Source organism: Mya arenaria, chromosome 6 (genome assembly GCF_026914265.1).
Source record: "Mya arenaria isolate MELC-2E11 chromosome 6, ASM2691426v1".
Lineage (NCBI taxonomy): Eukaryota > Metazoa > Mollusca > Bivalvia > Myida > Myidae > Mya > Mya arenaria.
The window spans coordinates 49782306-49803378 of NC_069127.1; the positions used below are offsets into that span (position 1 = coordinate 49782306).

General features: G+C 35.5%; 1 protein-coding gene across 1 annotated transcript; it reads right to left on the reverse strand.

Annotated features, from left to right (window-relative positions):
* Nucleotides 1–1598: 1598 nt before the first annotated feature.
* On the reverse strand, nucleotides 1599–20388 carry LOC128238398 (vesicle transport protein SFT2B-like). The gene is made up of 7 exons (XM_052954290.1): nucleotides 20243–20388; nucleotides 15512–15598; nucleotides 14939–15024; nucleotides 9856–9937; nucleotides 9246–9281; nucleotides 8261–8349; nucleotides 1599–5493 (listed from the first exon to the last, which is right to left on the reverse strand). Exons 1-7 carry the CDS (start codon nucleotides 20306–20308, stop codon nucleotides 5454–5456), a joined length of 486 nt encoding a protein of 161 aa, XP_052810250.1. The 5' UTR covers nucleotides 20309–20388; the 3' UTR covers nucleotides 1599–5453.
* Nucleotides 20389–21073: the final 685 nt, after the last annotated feature.

Genomic DNA, 21073 nt, shown 5'->3' on the forward strand with positions numbered 1-21073 from the left:
TTTGCTGCAAATTTTGGAGCGGTAAATAAAAACAAGCCATCGAACGCCTTTGAAACGTCTGGGTTTTAAAAGTTTTAGGCAGCATTATGCAAGAGCTTCGGGGACGAGTTTTGAATCTATTATTTATGCCAGATTTCTGCTCATCCACGCCATGTAGAAATGATTATCTCTGCCCGAGCACGCGTGTTTTAGATAATGATGTATCATTGAAGTATCAATGATTAGCCATGCTGTCCAAGCACAATAGGGCAAATTTGTTTATTTAGTAAAATTGCGATTTAAATTCAACGCACATATCGTACGATCAATACTCTTAAATCTAGGTTTCTGGGTTGTTATATCTATTAAACAAGAGGCCCAAAGGGCCTATGCTCTACTGGAATGGCTTTTGTGATCATATCAATCCAGAGCATGTATGTATGGGTAAAAGGCAACAGACATATAGTTTATGTTTTGTGTTTGGGTTACCTGAAAACGTAGCACGTTCAACATCTAAGCCCAGAAAGTATTGTAAGCAGATTAGTTGCATGAACTATTTTAATATTTGCCAAGTAAAAGTCATCTGACAAAAAAAAAATGCTTTCAAACCTGTACTCATAGTAAAAATTTCTGTAGTTTTAAAAGTTAACAAAAGTTGGTCAAAAGGTCAAAGTCAAGGGCATCCTAGGACAACATTGATCAATTTGAACAAACATTCACAATCAATTGTGCTGAGATGGATGCACGAACACACAAAAAGATTTTCAAACCTTTCCAGATTTATGTTTACCAAACCTGTGAACCCTGGGTGTGGCCAGTAATGACACCAGGTGCATTACTTAAACATTCACAACCAATTTTGTTAAGATGAATGCGCAAACTACAGAACTTAAAGCTAAAAAATGGCCTTTGGGCTTTCAACAAGAACAGAGTAATTCACAAAATCAACTGCAGAAGCAAAAAGCAAATTGTCTCTCAAAATCCTAGACTTGCAAATTGTCTCCCTTAACTCTAGACTTGAATTTACATGTACATGTAAACTTGGCTAAAAATAGAATTCGCTCATGCAGACCTGGCTAAAAATAGAAAGCATTTCTTTTTCTTTAAAACTTTCATGGCCCATAATCTAGGCATTCATGGGCGGATCTGGCTGGTTTTCGAAAGGAACCCAGCTCTAATGGATATCTAGATACTGTACAAGTTTCATCGAGATACAATCAAAACTGAAGACTGTATCGTGTTCACAAGCAATTGTTTACAGACGCACGAACGCACGACCGCACGGATGCACATACTACGTACACATTACCATCGCATAAATCGATAAATGTTAATATTAAGATAAGTTATAGGCCCGATGGGCCGGGTGTTATTATTTATATTTGTATCGTGAATATCATTCATGTTATGCACAAAGTCATGTCCCTATAATAAACAACTTACTAATTAATTGAAATTTTACAACATAACAATTTTAACATATTTTATAGCCAGCTCTGTGAGAAGTTGGCCCCATTAACATTTATAACATTACTTTTTAAAGTACCCTCATATAATATCAATTACAAACCATTGCTGTCCCACACAGGCCACGCATTTAGTTTTACAAGGGAATACCATTTCAGTTGGCAGATAATTTATTATTCTTTAATATACATCATGAAACAATACAGTTTTTACAATCATCACCATAGATAAAATTATATCGCTAAAATATAATAGCAAGGTGAAAAGCTGAAAAGATAGTCAAGAAATCTTATTCTAAAGTATGTTAATATATGTAATCTTAAATTATATATTTCTTCCAAAATAGTTATTTGATAGCACTTTATAATGTTATAGGCACAGGTGTGAAAGCACCACAATAGCTTAAACAGTCACAGTTACCGGAAGTCTGAACAGACAAGCAATCTGGTCCCACATATGATCTCATAGAGATAGAATTGTTGAAAATGCTTCATTTATAATACTTGATTATAAAAAAAAGAAATCCAAAATATGAATTAAAAGGACTCTAAAAAAATCCCGATCCAGTGACAAAATTTCAAAATCGGGCGTTCTGGTTCCCAATCCTGCAACAAATCGTCAAAATTTCCCATTCAGAAACATATAATTTTACCCCTCTTTTTCCCAATCGGTAAGCTTCCCCCATAGCCAGGGAAAAGTAGAGTCTTCTCAAATATGAATATATGGACTAAATCCAAATAGTTCATATCTATTTAAAACGTAATAAATTGAAAATGAGGCTATGAGATTTGTTTTGGGTCCAGATCGCTTCACTAGAACACAGACCAAACTTAAAGCAACAGAGGCAAGGTACATGTGTAAGTGAGTAATAAATATATATATTTATTATCATTTATATTTTAGACATAATTATATAGCACAAATGCCAAAACAAAATCTCCAAACAAAACTTTTTTTTTTATTAAAAAACGGTCTTTAATAAAACTGTATTATTAATACTCAACTTTAATATCATGAAAGAGAGTTTATACGTAACTTGTCCTTTAAATTAATTGATTGTGACTTTTTTTTCGTTTTAAATTATTCTGAAATTTAAATGAAATTAAAAGACATCATAATGTTATTTCAAACTTACTTCATGCTTGGTTTTGAACACTAATGCAAATTTTAGTGTGTGATATATCTTGATACCGGTAATTGAACATTTTAATAGTTTAAACATTATATATTTTACTACAATTTTGAAGACAGCTATGATAGCTTATACTGATGTTGCGCAAGAGTGGGGTCTTGTGTTGTGGGGGAAACTGGAGTACTCGGAGAAAACCCACTTGTCCGGCTTGGTCACCACTAACCATAACTCACATGCGCCCAGGCCAGGAATTGAACCGGGGTCGCCTTGGTGAGAAGGGAGTGCGCTAACGACTGCGCTAACCTGACAACAGGAATTCTTTCTTGTCTAAATTGAACATTTAAAGCATAATATTGATACATTATTATCATACAGTCATGCTCCAATGTGTTATTGCTACCACAGCAATTATCATCCCAGTATGATGTTGTTAATTTAGTGAAAAATAAGCCATTTATCATCTGCTTAAACTATTAAGTACCTCATAACAATGTAAAGAAACAAACAAAAACAATATCAAGAAAATAGATTAAACCTTAATAATACCACAGTGGAACAATAAAAAAGGGTCATAATTTTACAATAATTATAGCCAGAGTTATGGGCCTTTCTATACATGTGCTTATCATCTCTGCCACATTCAACTTAGTTTCATTTGAAATTTATTGCCTATGTAAAACAACATGCATGTCCACCCTGTTGTTGTTGATAATAGTTTGACTTTATTTCTTCATACCAGCTTAAAATGAAAATAAAACTTACACCCGGACTTGAGTCTCAGCTTTTCAAAAATGAAATGATACATTTATAATTTTATATAACTAGCAACACAAGCCTAAAAATCAATCTTTCAGCAAAACATGAAAACAAATACAGCTGGTCAAATTGTTTGTATGAAGCTAGTATTTCAAAACAATTCTGTACAACAATATAATTTTTATAAACATTTTCAGAACTCTGAACGAAAATGAATTGTGTGAATGAGAGTTTGAAACATTTACTTTTTATGAAAGGATCTTTTAAAAGCAAACAATAACCACGCCTTAAGAAAGATATACAATGTGATTGACAACCATTCATAATTTTTCATACATGTAGGCCTCCTTTAATTACCAAACTTATCGTACAATCATTTTTTTAAATTGATATTCCCAAGTTAACATCAGGCAAATCTTATTTTAATTTGCACATTAAAACTTTTATCAATTGCATTTGTGATATTGATGTCATATCAAACTGAAAATCCTGATCTTACAATAATTTCTTGTATATCCATATATACATTGATAAGAGTGGCCCCATAGTGTATAATACTTGAATATCGAGGTTTTACCTTTAAAGGATAGTTTTCCTAAATTACCAATGTCACTCACCAATATATATTGTAAGTGCACATGTATAGGACCATGTAATAGTTATTGTTCATTTTTGTTCTTCTTTGATTTAAAAGACAAAACATAAATAATAACTTTCTTAGTGTTTGGCACTAAATGTCTCTATACCAGCCATTGTTCATGCACTTACAGCTATAATTATACTTAATGAAACCAATAAATGACTGAATGGAACCTTGGAGGTCTTTTTGTTTCAAGAAAACATGAACATAAACACTAAACATATACAGATTATCATAATGCAATGTATATACAGGTCTTTTCTTTGGTAAAAACCCATTAACATACAAACTACTTTCTTCAAAAATTTCTTAATTTCATGATTCATCAATTCATAAAATGTACCTAATGAAGTTATTTTAATTTCTTACCATTTCACAAAGCTGATTCTTGCCATTTTGTTTCATACAAGACATATTTCACACAAACATTTGTTCAATTTTACATAAAATAAATAGAAACGCTGATGTAGGAAAACTTCATATCATGATCAAGAAAGGAAAATCAGTTTAAAGGGACTAGACACCAGATGGTCCACAAATCGGCAAATACAGTATTTCTTAAAAACAAGCCTTAAATTGTCATAAAAAGCTAGTATGATGCCAATAATACATCATTTTACATGATTTAAAGAATATACACAGCAACAATGTTGTCTCAAGTGCTGTCTCAGCTGAGTTTCCCCATTTACAAATAAGGCAGAATGTTTTTTCAGAGTACCATGCAAGTCAAGAGATCATTTCACTAACTTCTCAAATAATAGTTATAATATGCGCTGTCATTTTCAGCAGTGGTAATTTCTGCGATCAATTTCATAACCAATGTTAATCTGTCCAGCTCTGTGTTTCCCTGCAGTTTTCTGCTTTAGCATGTGAAAGTCTCTTGATGAGTGTCGGTAAATATATCATCGTTATTTTTAAATTTACTTGAAAGAAATATTTATACCCTGTAAATTTTGAGTTTGAAAAATACCCCAAAAACTGTGAAAGATAAATGTGTCATAAGAGATGTGATACATAAGTAAGCAAAATTCAATGCATTTTACACAATGATATCAATTTTATGTAAGTTCTTGACAAATTTTTTTCTTCTTGCAATTGTATCATCTGGTGTCTGGTCCCTTTAAAGTCACAAACCAATTTAACACATAGGTTCTACAGAATAAACAAAATTCAAGTTCATCATCCCCATCAGATATCCATGGCTGACCCATTCCACTACACTTCTTCAGTGATAAATGAATGAATGGATGAATGGACTGCAACGTAATAGGTCGGTCCTGGGTATCCAATGAAGATTTAACAGTCACTTAATCTTACTCTTTAAACTTAATTAGCATAATCATAACATAATTCAAACTTAACTACCCAGTACATAACATAATCCGCAAACTCTTACAATACAAAACAAATAATGAGAAGGATATCAGTGTAAACTGTGTGTACGTTTCCTGGATGGGGTGCGCTGTTTGCTGGCTATCTTCAAGAAATACAGCCTTCAAAACACTTCTTAACTGCATCTCTGCAAGACAAATATTTCACATATATATAAACCATGAGATGAATTTGTATATAGTAACTAGTGTTTATACAAAATAACGAGGCCATGAACAACCTTCAGTATATCGCTCACCTGGGAGCAATTACTTTAACTGCAAAACTAAATTTTAAAGCAACATGACTTTAATGCAGATATACATACATAATGACAAACCTTCTGATTAAGTTTGATGAGATTTGGTATAAAACAATACTGATTCTTTATGCACACCAACACTATTCTGCTAGTTTTCATATTAACAATGGGGCATAACTCAAAAAAAGATTAACGACACACTCATGGTTCTGGCATTACGTTTGCATATTGTCCCTGGAAACATGGGTACCAAGTTTCACTAGAATATCTTGAAAAGGTTCTCAGTTATTGCCAAGTATTTTGAACGTTGACACCGACAGCACAGACACCTGGATGTAGAAACTTAATCCCAGTTCTCACCTTGAAACTGAAGTTTTTACCTTAAAAACAGTATGCATGGAGCGAGTACCAAGTGAGTGCTAGGAACTGAAATCAAGTACTCACCTTACAAATGGTATGTATGAGAGGGAGTACCAAGTGAGTGCTAGGAACTGAAATCAAGTACTCACCTTACAAATGGTATGTATGAGAGGGAGTACCAAGTGAGTGCTAGGAACTGAAATCAAGTACTCACCTTACAAATGGTATGTATGAGAGGGAGTACCAAGTGAGTGCTAGGAACTGAAATCAAGTACTCACCTTACAAATGGTATGTATGAGAGGGAGTACCAAGTGTGTGCTAGGAACTGAAATCAAGTACTCACCTTGCAAATGGTATGTATGAGAGGGAGTATCAAGTGTGTGCTAGGAACTGAAATCAAGTACTCACCTTGCAAATGGTATGTATGAGAGGGAGTACCAAGTGAGTCCTAGGAACTGAAATCAGGTACTCACCTTGCAAATGGTATGTATGAGAGGGAGTACCAAGTGAGTGCTAGGAACTGAAATCAGGTACTCACCTTGCAAATGGTATGTATGAGAGGGAGTACCAAGTGTGTGCTAGGAACTGAAATCAAGTACTCACCTTGCAAATGGTATGTATGAGAGGGAGTACCAAGTGAGTGCTAGGAACTGAAATCAAGTACTCACCTTGCAAATGGTATGTATGAGAGGGAGAACCAAGTGAGTGCTAGAAACTGAAATCAGGTACTCACCTTACAAACGGTATGTATGAGAGGGAGTACCAAGTGAGTGCTAGGAACTGAAATCAGGTACTCACCTTGCAAATGGTATGTATGAGAGGGAGTACCAAGTGAGTGCTAGGAACTGAAATCAGGTACTCACCTTGCAAATGGTATGTATGAGAGGGAGTACCAAGTGAGTGCTAGGAACTGAAATCAGGTACTCACCTTGCAAATGGTATGTATGAGAGGGAGTACCAAGTGAGTGCTAGGAACTGAAATCAAGTACTCACCTTGCAAATGGTATGCATGGAGCGAGTACCAAGTGAGTGCTAGGAACTGAAATCAGGTACTCACCTTGCAAATGGTATGTATGAGAGCGAGTACCAAGTGAGTGCTAGGAACTGAAATCAAGTACTCACCTTGCAAATGGTATGTATGAGAGGGAGTACCAAGTGAGTGCTAGGAACTGAAATCAAGTACTCACCTTGCAAATGGTATGTATGAGAGGGAGTACCAAGTGAGTGCTAGGAACTGAAATCAAGTACTCACCTTACAAATGGTATGTATGAGAGCGAGTACCAAGTGAGTGCTAGGAACTGAAATCAGGTACTCACCTTGCAAATGGTATGTATGAGAGCGAGTACCAAGTGAGTGCTAGGAACTGAAATCAAGTACTCACCTTACAAATGGTATGTATGAGAGGGAGTACCAAGTGAGTGCTTGGAACTGAAATCAAGTACTCACCTTGCAAATGGTATGTATGAGAGCGAGTACCAAGTGAGTGCTAGGAACTGAAATCAAGTACTCACCTTGCAAATGGTATGTATGAGAGGGAGTACCAAGTGAGTGCTAGGAACTGAAATCAAGTACTCACCTTGCAAATAATATGTATGAGAGCGAGTACCAAGTGAGTGCTAGGAACTGAAATCAGGTACTCACCTTGCAAATGGTATGTATGAGAGGGAGTATCAAGTGAGTACTAGGAACTGAAATCAAGTACTCACCTTACAAATGGTATGTATGAGAGCGAGTACCAAGTGAGTGCTAGGAACTGAAATCAAGTACTCACCTTACAAATGGTATGTATGAGAGCGAGTACCAAGTGAGTGCTAGGAACTGAAATCAAGTACTCACCTTGCAAATGGTATGTATGAGAGCGAGTACCAAGTGAGTGCTAGGAACTGAAATCAGGTACTCACCTTGCAAATGGTATGTATGAGAGCGAGTACAAAGTGAGTGCTAGGAACTGAAATCAAGTACTCACCTTACAAATGGTATGTATGAGAGGGAGTACCAAGTGAGTGCTAGGAACTGAAATCAAGTACTCACCTTGCAAATGGTATGTATGAGAGCGAGTACCAAGTGAGTGCTAGGAACTGAAATCAAGTACTCACCTTACAAATGGTATGTATGAGAGGGAGTACCAAGTGAGTGCTAGGAACTGAAATCAAGTACTCACCTTACAAATGGTATGTATGAGAGGGAGAACCAAGTGAGTGCTTGGAACTGAAATCAGGTACTCACCTTACAAATGGTATGTATGAGAGGGAGAACCAAGTGAGTGCTTGGAACTGAAATCAGGTACTCACCTTGCAAACGGTATGTATGAGAGGGAGTACCAAGTGAGTGCTATGAACTGGATGATGCAGCACATCAGGGTGAGGATCGCACTCTTCAACTGAAATTTTATCAAAGTGAGATCTTAAACAGAAGCACAATATACGTTCAACCTACATGATTAAATGTTTTAATACAAGCGCTGTGTAGCCAGTTACCTGCTTTTCTCCTCATTCATACAAATAGCATAACTCAACAATAATTAAAGTCAGAGTTATTGGCCTTGGGGCAAATGTGCATAATGTCTCTGGCTACAAGTGCATCAAATTTCATTATGGTTTTTGAGTTATGACCGAGATTAAATGTTTATGGCTGAAGAAAACAAAGCCATCTAGGTCAAGACTATAACAAAATAAGTATTTTTTCGAGCTAAAAATATTTTTATTCACTTTAAAATTGGAATTCATCAGGATATCATTCAAATGTTTTATAACATGTAACTTGAAACTCTAAACTTGGCTTGTCCAAGATGATGATAGGTTTTTCTCAAGAATGTCAAGAATTCACAACTTGCCATATGGAGTAATAACATTATTTATTATAATTATGCTTTCCTGTGGCTTATAGAGATAAATCAGTGAATTAAAAATGATATTTCATTGCTTCAAACAGTAAAAATATCAGTTTGATAGCACATTATCACGACCCGATCATATCAAACATAAGCGAGCACAGGGTTGGGACACAATGAGATTTCTTTCGCATACAATTTGGCACGATTTTCTAAAAAAACACACAATAAAATGACATTTTGTATCCAATCTAACATAAAAGATTTTTTTGTACGATCGCAAAATATTTCACCTTGTGAAAATCAAAAGTAAATACGTGTTTTTCACTTGTGGAATATACGGTAGCATTTGGTGCTCACTCGGTGAAATATATTGCGATCTTACACCGAAACAAATATCCTCTATATGTATTAATATTAACTACAGCAAACTTTTACAAACTTACAGCAAATGCGCAGACTAGTGTCAAAATCAGCATCACCTGAAAGGTTGAAAATTATTATAAAACTGTCTGAAACAATCAGTTATTCTTAATAAATATTTCATTTTTCAAAAAGTCCCCTCAACAATGTAAAATGAGTTTCATCTAAACAAAGAACTTTTAACTATAGTTAAAGAGTATTTTGATTTCTCTTAAAATGTGTACTTTCTAGTTGGAAATCTGACAATGTAAAATTAGAAGGTATCAAATTGATAGATGATCCCCCGGTGATTGTATACCCAGAGCTATACCTTTGTATATCACTTTCGCATTACAAAGTTACTTTCTAGAAGACTTGTGTAAATCATCAAAGAAATACGTATATAAAACATGACTAAAATAACAAAATATTCATTGAAGCAAAACAAATAATGTTTGTTTCCTACTTTACCGAACATAGTTAAGCTGCATTAAGTCATTTCCAAACTTTTGTTTGGGTCAGTGGAAACCGGACATCTTTTAAAAACACTGGGAATATCAGTTTTAGGGATGGATGCGAAAATTTAGGATAAGTAGGATAGCTTGAAACAAACATTTTTTGTTATGCCTCATTTAAAAACTCAACAGTACATACTACTACAAGAATGGTTGCAAAAATTCTGGTCTGTGCAAACATCTTCTTTAACTGATTTAACGGCCCCATCAAGAAACATGTGCTGTGAAATAAAGAAAATGAAGACATATATCGAAAAAAAAAACACATTTATGGATAAAATTAATGATAACAAGAGATGTTTGTCAAACATTATGCCCCCCCCTGAGCGCCATGTTGTCAGGATTATATGGACAATTGAATGAAATATGCATGGACCAAAATGACAGCTGATTTGTTGCCGTTAAGGCAGTTATAAGATTATGACCATTAAAGTGTGAGGATAGAGTGTGTTATGACCATGACCAGACTGAGTTTGACTCTATGAACTCAAAATCCAGAGTCATCAGCAGGTCACCAGAAACCTAAATGTCAAGTTCGAGGGCCATGGGTGCAGGCGTTGTCAAGTTATCACACAGACAAGTTTTTTTCGTTCAAGGTCACTGTGACCTTGACCTTTGACCCAATGACCCCTTAAATCATAAGGGGTCATCTACAAGTCAGATGCAACTCCAAGTCAAGTTTGAAGGCCATGGGTTCAGGCATTGTTGAGTTATCACTCGAACAACCTTATACCATTCAAGATCACCATGACCTTGACCTTTGGCTCTATGAATCCTAAAATCAATAAGGGTGATCTACTGATCAGGCTTAACATCCATGTCAAGTTTAATGATCATAGGTTCAGGCATTGTTGAGATATCAGTGGGAGAAGATTTGTTAACTTTTTGGCTATAAAGGTTACTGTGACATTGACCTTGGCCTGATGACCCCCAAAGATGATAGGGGTCATCTACTGGGCAGGCCCAACCTTCATGTCAAGTTTGATGACCATAGGTCCAGGAATTGTCGAGGTCGCTTTCAATGTCACTGTGACCTTGACCTTTGACCCCTAAAATCAATAGGGGTTATCTACTGGTCAGGCCCAACCTCCATGTCAAGTTTGAGGGCCATGGGTGCAGGCATTGTTGAGTTATCACTCAGGCAATCTTTTATCATTCAAGGTCACTGTGACCTTGACCTTTGGCCCAATGACCCCTAAAATCAATAGGGACCATCTTCTGGCCAGGCCCAACCTCCAAGTCAAGTTTGAGGGCCATGGGTGCAGGCATTGTCGAGTTATCACTCGGATAACCTTTAACCATTCCAGGTCACTGTGACCTTGACCTTTAGCCCAATGACCCCTAAAATCAATAGGGACCATCTTCTGGCCAGGCCCAACCTCCAAGTCAAGTTTGAGGGCCATGGGTGCAGGCATTGTCTAGTTATCACTCGACAACCTTTTACCATTCCCGGTCACTGTGACCTTGACCTTTGGCCAGATGACCCCCAAAAACCATAGGGGTCACCCATCTCCTGGTCAGGCCAATTCTCCAAGTCAAGTTTGAGGGCCATGGGTGCAGGCATTGTCGAGTTATCACTCGGACAACCTTTTACCATTCAAGGTGACTGTGACCTTGACCTTTGGCCAGATGACCCCCAAAAACAAAAGGGGTCATGTACTGGTCAGGCCCAATTCCAAGTAAAGTTTGAGGGCATGGGTGCAGGCATTGTCAAGTTATCACAAGGAAAACCTTTAACCATTCAAGGTGACTGTGACCTTGACCTTTGGCCCGATGACCCCCCCAAAAAATAGGGGTCTTCTACTGGTCTGGCCCAATCTCCAATTCAATTATGAGGGCCATGGGCGCAGGCATTGTCGAATTATCACTCGGACAACCTTTTACCATTCAAGGTCACTGTGAACTTGACCTTTGACCCGATGAGCCCCAAAAACAATAGGGGTCAGCTACTGGTCAGGCCCAACCTCCAAGTCAAGTTTGAGGGCCATGGGTGCAGGCATTGTCAAGTTATCACTCGGACGACCTTTTACCATTCAAGGTCACTGTGACCTTGACCTTTGGCCTGATGACCCCTCAAAACAATAGGGGTCATCTACTGGTCAGGCCCAACCTCCATGTCAAGTTTGAGGGCCATGGGTGCAGGCATTGTTGAGTTATCACTCTGACAAGCTTTAAAATTATTTTACCATTAAAGGTCACTGTGACCTTGACCTTTCACCCGATGACCCCAAAATCAATAGGGGTCATCTACTGATCAGGCCCAACCTTCATGTGAAGTTTGATGACCATACGTCCAGGAATTGTTGAGTGATCACTCGGACAAGCTTTGGTCTACCGACGGACCGACCGACCGACCGACATACCGACATGCCTGTGCAAAGCAATATACCCCTCTTCTTCAAAGGGGGGCATAACAATAGAAAATGATAAGATGCTGGCCACAGGATCTCGAAAATAGTTCTTGATAGTTATGTAAATTTGCCCATGAATTATGTTGCAGTGGTCAAAATTAGCACAAACTCTGCACTGGTAAAATGGTTTCTGGGCTTGCTGAGATTCTGGATTTTATAAAGCAGGGCTTGTTAAGAAAGTAATTCCAAGGGCTAGAGTAGGAATTCCGGTTGTTTACCCTTGTTGGATGACTGATGTTGTAATAAAATGTAGGTCAAATTTTAAATAAATTTATTTTTAGAGCATGAAATTTACTTTAGCAGTCTGTACGAAAGTCAGTATCACATTGCAGGACACGAGGTCCTGCAATACTGTCTGCATTGCAGGACCGGACCAGTTTTTGCAGGTCCGAAAATTTTATGTACATTTTAGTCATTCTCGTAATATAAAACCAGAGTGATGGTACTATGCGTACCATACCGTTAGATTTATCATTATCAAACCTCTGATGAATGAGGTCTGATTTTCAAGAGTCAAAATCGGATCTTTAAGAGTCATTGTCCGTTTTATTTCTAAATTCTTGGTCGTTCTTCATAAATAAAAGTTATTATCTGTTATAAGATGGCATTGCAAGGTAATGATTATCTATACTTGGTTTAATAGCTTCCGAATACAATTTCTATTTTCTATAAAGATCAGCGGTATTAATCCACTTTCAATTCTAGAAAAAAATTAAAGGAATAAGAAATATAATCTTATAGAATACCTTGTTCAATGTTGTCTTATTTCCTTCTCAGTCTCTTGGGTGGTAAACAAATTCCAAGAGTCAAAACTTGGAAAAATATGTTCTGACTCCTATGAAGTGCGTATTATTTATTTAATGCATGTTCAGTGAAACAGGAATTATGCATGTATTACTCGTTATGTAACCCTATGCATCCTTGTCAGACTCCTATATGCACCATCGATTGTTTTATAGTTGCAACAACATATTTGTACTTTCGGTTTCACTTTCAAGTTATTCATATTTTTTCCTGAAGTAAACAAAAACACATTCAACGTTCCTATTGTCAATATTGCAACATTGTTTTTTTTTATTTTTCATTAATCGCATAACAATAAACTCTTTTGTTATAGATCTTTACACTAACAACGATTTACGCAGTTCTTCTTGCACTTTCATTAAAATTGACAGGAAGTAAGCGTGCACCTGTTTCCCGCGCTTTTTAGACCATGTGCTACGAAAAATCTTTATTCCTTTCTGTTACACATTAAGAACGAATACAAATTTCATTAATTTCATTTAAGACAAGATATATAAAAACAAAATATATTTTAGCATTGTTGTTTTTCAAACCATCGAAAAAGCCAAAGATATCCGTTAATTTGCATAATGGGCGGAGTTTATAATTACGTCATTAGTTTGAGTTGGTAACGGTCAGATTCCAGATTGATAATCACTTGTCACTTCGGCAGTTAATTGCTTTTGACCGTAATTGATTAAACAAACATTTCGAGCTTGCCTTGCTGCTCCTTTCAAATGATACCGACTCTTACACTGAAATTATCCCGGGTTAAAACTGACGCATTGCACAAATTAATGATACGTCAATTCCGGGTCATTTACGATTTCTGTGCGTCAATTGAAAGCCCTGAATTTATGTTGTAAACATAGGTTAGTTAATTAAATTAACAAGAAACACTTTTGACACATCATTAATAAACAACAGATTTTCCCTTAAATTATTGCCGGACATGCGGGCCTACAATATACATGTGATTGCCGGACCTCGCCATTTATTACCGGCGGGAGCCGAGGTCCGACGAACTTTCGTACAGACTGCTTTAGTAATTACCACTCAAATACCCAATGCATACAGGATGACCATCTTCAAAGAAGGAAATAAGAAATTATCTAAAGGGCTTTCGTTAAAGGAAGTTTGGAAGTATATTACTCCCTAGAAGTGGGCGAAACTTCCTAAATTGATTCCTTGGAAGAACAAAAACTTACATACTGGTAATTTGGGAGAAAACTTCCAAAATTGAAATCTTGGAAGTTCAAAATATCCAAAGCTGGTGTCAATGTTACTTTAATGGTCACATTTTCAATCAGTCTTTAAGTAAAATGTATGATTATGATAAGAAACTGTGTTTTTTGCAAGTTGAAGTTGAATTTATTTTGGTTTTTAACATACCGGTTCTAGTTGAAAAGTAGAGGAATAAATTGTAGTATTCGAAAGACTTTTAAAAACTTCCACATTTCAGTGAAAAACTTACAATATAAATGGTCAGAAAGTCATACTTTCAGTTTCAAGTCCTTTATTGAAGCCCTGTACATGTATCTATCTACTTGAGAACATTTGAGACACTCACAGTGGCCAGGCCAATTACAAACTAAACATAATGCACTAACATTTGTAACATTGTGTATTTGAAAGTACAATAACATTACCATCTTGTGAAGAGGTATAAAACAATAACTTCATTCACAAGTTTAAAAACTAAAACAAGAGTGCAGCGGATTGAACGCAAAGCTCGCCTGTTTTTTCTGTCAGTCATACATAGCGCATAACTCGACATTTTGAGGAAATGGGCCTTGCTACTTATGTGTGAATTTTCTCTGGAAACATTGTACCAAGTTTCATTTGAAAATCTTTAACATGAATGGCCAAGATTCAAGTTTTTCACTCCCACAATTGCAACTACACCAAGGCTATGACAATACCATGACTTTGATTCCTTGAAAAAACAGACATGCCAAACATGGATTTATAAATTAACAAAATGAAAAAGTTCAAAATGTTTCTTCAAACTGTAACCTTTTTTCTTACCTCGAGAGTGACATGATATTGCCGATGGTATAAAATATAGCAAATAGGGTGATACCATTGCTTCCCATCCACAGTAGGCAGGAGCCCTAAAATAGATTAAATAGGAAGCATTTCAAAGATTAATACAATAAAAATCGATATCCAACATAAAGTTATTGATTTGAATGTCTCAATTTATCTGTATGTATGTGGTTAAAATCATACTGTTTAAAGAAAGACAGAAGGGTGTACAACTTAGGCTGAAATAAAACAATGGTGTGGGTATGATTTCCGACCTACTCTATTGTAAAGTCATGACCCTAATTGCATTTTTGGTATACAGAACGTATGTGTACTTGATTTTGCTTCTAGTAAAAAAAGGTTTCATTTTTTACAAGAAAAATCATTAGAGTTTAGATCAAAAGGGTCACTCAGATAACTGGAACCACAACAACAATTATGCCACCTATAGACTTAGGATTAGATTGAGTGCCACATCTGTTTCAGCAATGTGAAATGTCTGAAATTTTAAACCTATTAGCAATCATCCTCAGATAAGGCTGATGACAATAACAACATTCATCTGTTACTCACCACTATTGACAGCGTCACTCCAAGGATAAAGCAAATTGCAAAGCCTTTGATTCTTGTACTCCAGCTGAGAGTTGTTGCATCAGAGAACTGCAAATAAATATGGCTTTGATTTAATCCCTGGCTAACACTATTGCTTTCAGATTTAAGATGTTTGAAGATGATATATTAGTATGGAACAGTCATGAGAATGCAAGTAAAACCAACTAATGAAGATACGCAGAGTATTATCCAATGGTGTCAGCAGTGGAAAATGCCTATTAATCACGAAAAAACACAAGCTTTAGTTTTCTTTGGACAGATCCAATGGAGAAATAAGTTAAAGAAAAGAAAGATATAGTGGTAAAAAGCAAACAGTGGCTGAGTATAACAACAAGAGCTGTCAAAGAGACAGCACGCTCAACTATTCCGCCGCTTTTCAGTGTATGGATTGAAAAGTTTTGTCGAAACATGCATGGATCACTGTTAGATTAGATTTCAATGCAATACATGATGTGCTGAGATATTTACATAAATATAATGGAAAATATTTGAGGTGGTACGCAAACTTTAACGTAAATTCTAAGTCAAAAAGGGGCATAATTTTGTCAAAATGCTTGAAAAAGTTACCTCCTCATGCCCCCAAAGGTTGGGGGTATGATGGTGAACAAGCATGCAAAGTTTCAAAGCCAAATGTCAATGGACTTTGAAAATATTTGAGGTGGTACACAGACTTTAACGTAAATTCTAATTCGAAGAAGGGGCATCATTTTGTCCAAATGTTTGATAGAGATACAATTTACCCCCTCCTGTGTACAGGCTGGGGGGCATGATGATGAACAAACGTGCAAAGTTTCAAAGCCAGATGTCAATGGACTTCGAAAATATTTGAGGTGGAACGCAAACTTTAACGTAAATTCAAAGTAGAAAAAGGGGCATAATTTTGTCAAAATGCTTGATAGAGTTACCTCCTCCTGTGTACAGGTTCGGGGCATGATAATGAACAAGTGTGCAAAGTTTCAGAGCCATATGTCAATGGACTTTGAAAATATTTGAGGTGGTACAAAAACTTTAGTGTAGTGGTTACGCCGGCACCGACGCCGAAGCTCGTGTGACTACGATAGCTCTCCTTATTCTTCAAATAGTCAAGCTAAAAAATGAAGTTACAATTGAGAAATACATCCAAGAAAGAATTGCAGCTGGTTTTATGGCTCTAATAGAACACATTATATATTCATAGAAGCCAGGAAATCAAGGGTGCAGTCAGTCCACATACATACAACTTCACAGATCTCTGGTTCTCCCAAAACAGACTGAATTTCAACTACTTAGACTCTTAGTATTAGCAGCTGACAATAGACAACAAATTGAATACACTAAAAGCTTTCCGAAGAGGGGCAATGTTAAAGGCTAGTGGTTGCATCCATTCCATTAGCAGAAAGGCCTTAGATGTACCTGTACTTATGAACGCCTTGCCTTAAAGAAGGAAAAGGAAACATGCAAGTTCAGCAGTGTAAATAGCAGCAAAGGGACCAAATGATCCATTGAAGGCGGATTAACATGGATGCACCATTTAGAGGAAACAAGGAAATTTGCAGTTGGGTTGACTCTGTGCAATACAGGACTAAAGGTGCAAGTGCAGTTATTATATAGATCAATAAACTTGTCTCAAAACTAAGTAATAACTATGCTTGGGATTTATCTTAATTGTAATAGATTTGGCCAGTGAACTTCCGACAAAGAAAGAAAAGCTATTAACATCTTCACAGACTGGTTAAAAATCATCAAAAGCAACCACTGCAATAGAATTGTGACACGTGTCAATTTCATACAGTCTTTTCCACCTTTTTAGTTAATGGGGCCAGGGCTTTTAGCATTGTGAAAATAGGGACAAAAGGCATAAAATTCTGAATTTAGTATTATAAGTATATATTTCAAACAAGGAAAAAAGCAACAGCACTTTAAGATACAGAATTTGTATTTTTTTGGATGTATTTAAACAAAACTGTACTAGTTGACTAGTTATTAAAGTGTTGAAAAAATATTTTTTTGGGATTGTGAATGGGGCCCCATTTTCAGCCCAAAAAGAAAACACTGTCCACAAGCACTGGTGAGAACTGATTTTGTTAAAACAAAGTTAAGAGTACTGTTAAGAGATGTAAGACATATCTGTAAAAAAAGAAGATACTTTAGTGGCGTCATTAGTGCTGTATTGACAGAAACAAAGTTTGTAAATAAATGTAAATATCAGCTTTCCATTTCAAGTGATGTTCACCTAAGATAGTAAAGGTAGCAAGAGTATAAGAACATTGAAATTAAACACCTAGTGATTGCAATGATGAATTTTATTGTAAAATTACAAGCTGATCTTTGGTAACAAAATCCAAAAATTGGATTAACAACAACAACCAGATTACCTGTGGGAAGAATACCAGTGAAGTATTTTTGGTGAACTGACAACTTCATCGAAACAAAATGACACCAATGTTATCATATGTAAATAAATGATGTACCTTGTAACTTTTATTTTTACCTGTCTATGAGCTTTATAGGAAGCTACTGAATATAACCGAGGCCACGTAGGATTAAAACTTGACACACACAATTCCATATTAAGTGGCATTAACAAAAGTTAATAAGTAGCAAGAGTTAAAGTAGAATGAGGAGTAAATGAAAAGTAGTACTATGAGATGATAATGGCGTATCAATTCATCAAAGTATATCAGCAACAACAAGCCAAAAATTTGATAAAACAACAACAAGACGAAATTCAACGGTCCCTAGACTTACCGAAATACGATTATCTACCGAAAGACGGATAAAATTACCGAAATAGGCATGAAAGTTACCGAAAGACGCCTTCTAGTGCATTTATTTTATTGTTTTTATATTAATATTATACAAATACATTACCAAACAAAATTTTAGAGAAAAATATTAAAATATAATGATGTAATAGGCAGTTGAAATGTCAGTGTTCGAGATCGAATTCCGCGTGCCGACTCGCCAACCGAAAGACAGATAAAAGCTTCCAAAATAATCAATTATTCCAATTAATGATGATCTCATAATATTCATATAACTAAAACACACTCATAAAAATGAAAAAGTTCATGAAAATATTTACTTATTGTTCAATTGAATAACTTATTGTTCAATTGAATAAAGACAATAAAATTATGTCAGTGAAATAGTTGTCTCCCTTCGCCAACCGAAAGACGATTTAACACAGGTAAAAATAACTTATTAGTTGTTGTATTATGAAAATGATTATGAATTTGGATTTAAATAATATAATTTATATTCTTATGGAAATATTTGATCAATAAACAGCATTTGAAAATATTTTGGAATATACTTGAAACATTGCCTTTGAAATAGGTCGAAAATGTCGCTAAAATCATTTTCTTTTAAACTAACTTAGATCTACAGTATAGTTCAGGGCTTTCAAATTTTAATTTTTATTTATATGAAAATTGAAAAAAGAAGTTTTTAAACAGCGAAGTTCTCATCTTTAGATAAATTAGCTTACTTATGGACACTAATAACCAGACCACACCAAATACACAGAATCAGGCGATGTTTAAAACAACATAATTATCACCCGGTATATGACACCCCACAAAGTAGCGGCACGTTTTTTGGGGGACAGTTTGGCATTATTGAAAGTGTGTTAATTTGGGTAAACCCTTTTCGGCTCTGTGACACGTGTTGAGTAAATACCATAATAATTACGCATTAAAGGACCGCATTATGTGTACATTTATAATTGCGGGTGATTTTCACACAAATTGACGGCTTCATTTGAAGATTCATAAATAACAATCGCGAGTAAAAAGGTAAGTTATTGCTGTGAGTATTAATGAAGTCCAAATTAATAGAACTTTACACTCTGAAATCATTAATGATGGATGAGTTTCCTTGTGCTATATGTGTTGTGGACTGTAGTAGTGATCAATGCATACATTGTTCTAATTGTATGTGTCATGTATGTAGAGAAATGATGAAAAATAAAATAAAAATTTAGTATTAAGTTAACTGTATATATTTGTCAGTTTCTTACTTCACCTTAAACATATCAATAAATCGTATTTCGGTTGAGAACAGGAGAATACTCTTATTGGCTAAATAAAGGAAATTCTTTTGTCAAAAAACTCATTATTTCTAGATATTATTTTATAATTTTTGGCTACAATGTGTAAAATCATCAAATATGTATGAATATTAAAAATAAATACAATAGCAAGCGTCTTTCGGTAAATTTCTATCATGTTTACTCCAGTTTAACCATATCCATAAATCGTATTTCGGTTGATGACGGGAGGTAACTCTATTTGACTAAAAAAGGGAAATTCTTTTGTCAATAAAGTCATTATTTCTAAATATTATTTTATAATTTTTGGCTACAATGCGTATAATCATTATATATACAAGATTATTTAAAAATAAATGCATTAGAAGGCGTCTTTCGGTAACTTTCATGCGTATTTCGGTAATTTTATCCGTCTTTCGGTAAATAATCGTATTTCGGTAAGTCTAGGGACCCGAAATTCAACCAACACTACTATCAGTTTTAAAACAACAAAAAAAGTAAGGTATTTTATTGTCCTTGTTATAAAACATGTCATCAACCAAAAACTATTAAATTATGATTTTTTATGAAGCAGCATTTCATGTTTTCACTAATTTGATAAAACTATGTTTTCGGACAAACTAAAATACGGATACAGTTTTTATAAGAATTCAAAACGAAACCTGTCCAACGATCCCTTGTTCTTCATCATCATCATTCCCGCTGAGGGTTTTCTTTAGTTTGTCCATCGTTTAATGGGCGAACTTTGGAAGAATCTGTTAAAAATAGTTTTGAGTAACTCCCTTCTGACAAAACCGGATGTTGTTATTTTTTCTTATGGTCTAATTTCGTTGTAGAATTCGCGAAAGGTTACATTACACCAGAAAACCCCCAAGATGATCGCTTACGCAGCTGGTTGACAAAATAATATATTTACTACAATAATATGCATAGATAGTTTTGATTATCTCGTCGCGTTACACACACGATTGGTCACATGTTTACGTCTGTTGTTTCTGTTTCTGTAGTAATCTTCACTCCTTCATATGGAACCGCTTACAGCGTAGATAAATCCTTCACCACACAGTAAAATAAATATATATATGTGCACTTACCGTCGTTTAATAGTTCCACAGTGATTAAATAAATGTCCTTGTTCAAAACTCCACGCAAATACCTTTAGTTATAGACATATAAAAATGACTGCAAGAGGGTTACCGCTGAGTAGAACTGCCAAGCATCAGGAGTCTGGCTCTATCTAGGTTGCAAAGTAAACGTCCGGCTTCGGTTTCAAACATGTGTATTGCCTCAGGCTAAGGAGGTTAAATGTATTTCGTAACCACAATCCAACATTTGGCTATAATCTGCAACTTCACATCAGTATGTAGGTCATCAAATATTTGTGAAGAAAAGTTGTTCCACTGAAGGGCTATACTTGGAAAGATTGCACCACCAACTACATTCAGCGACGGACACTTGAGAACAAAATGGCTCTCTGTTTCGGGGTTTTCACC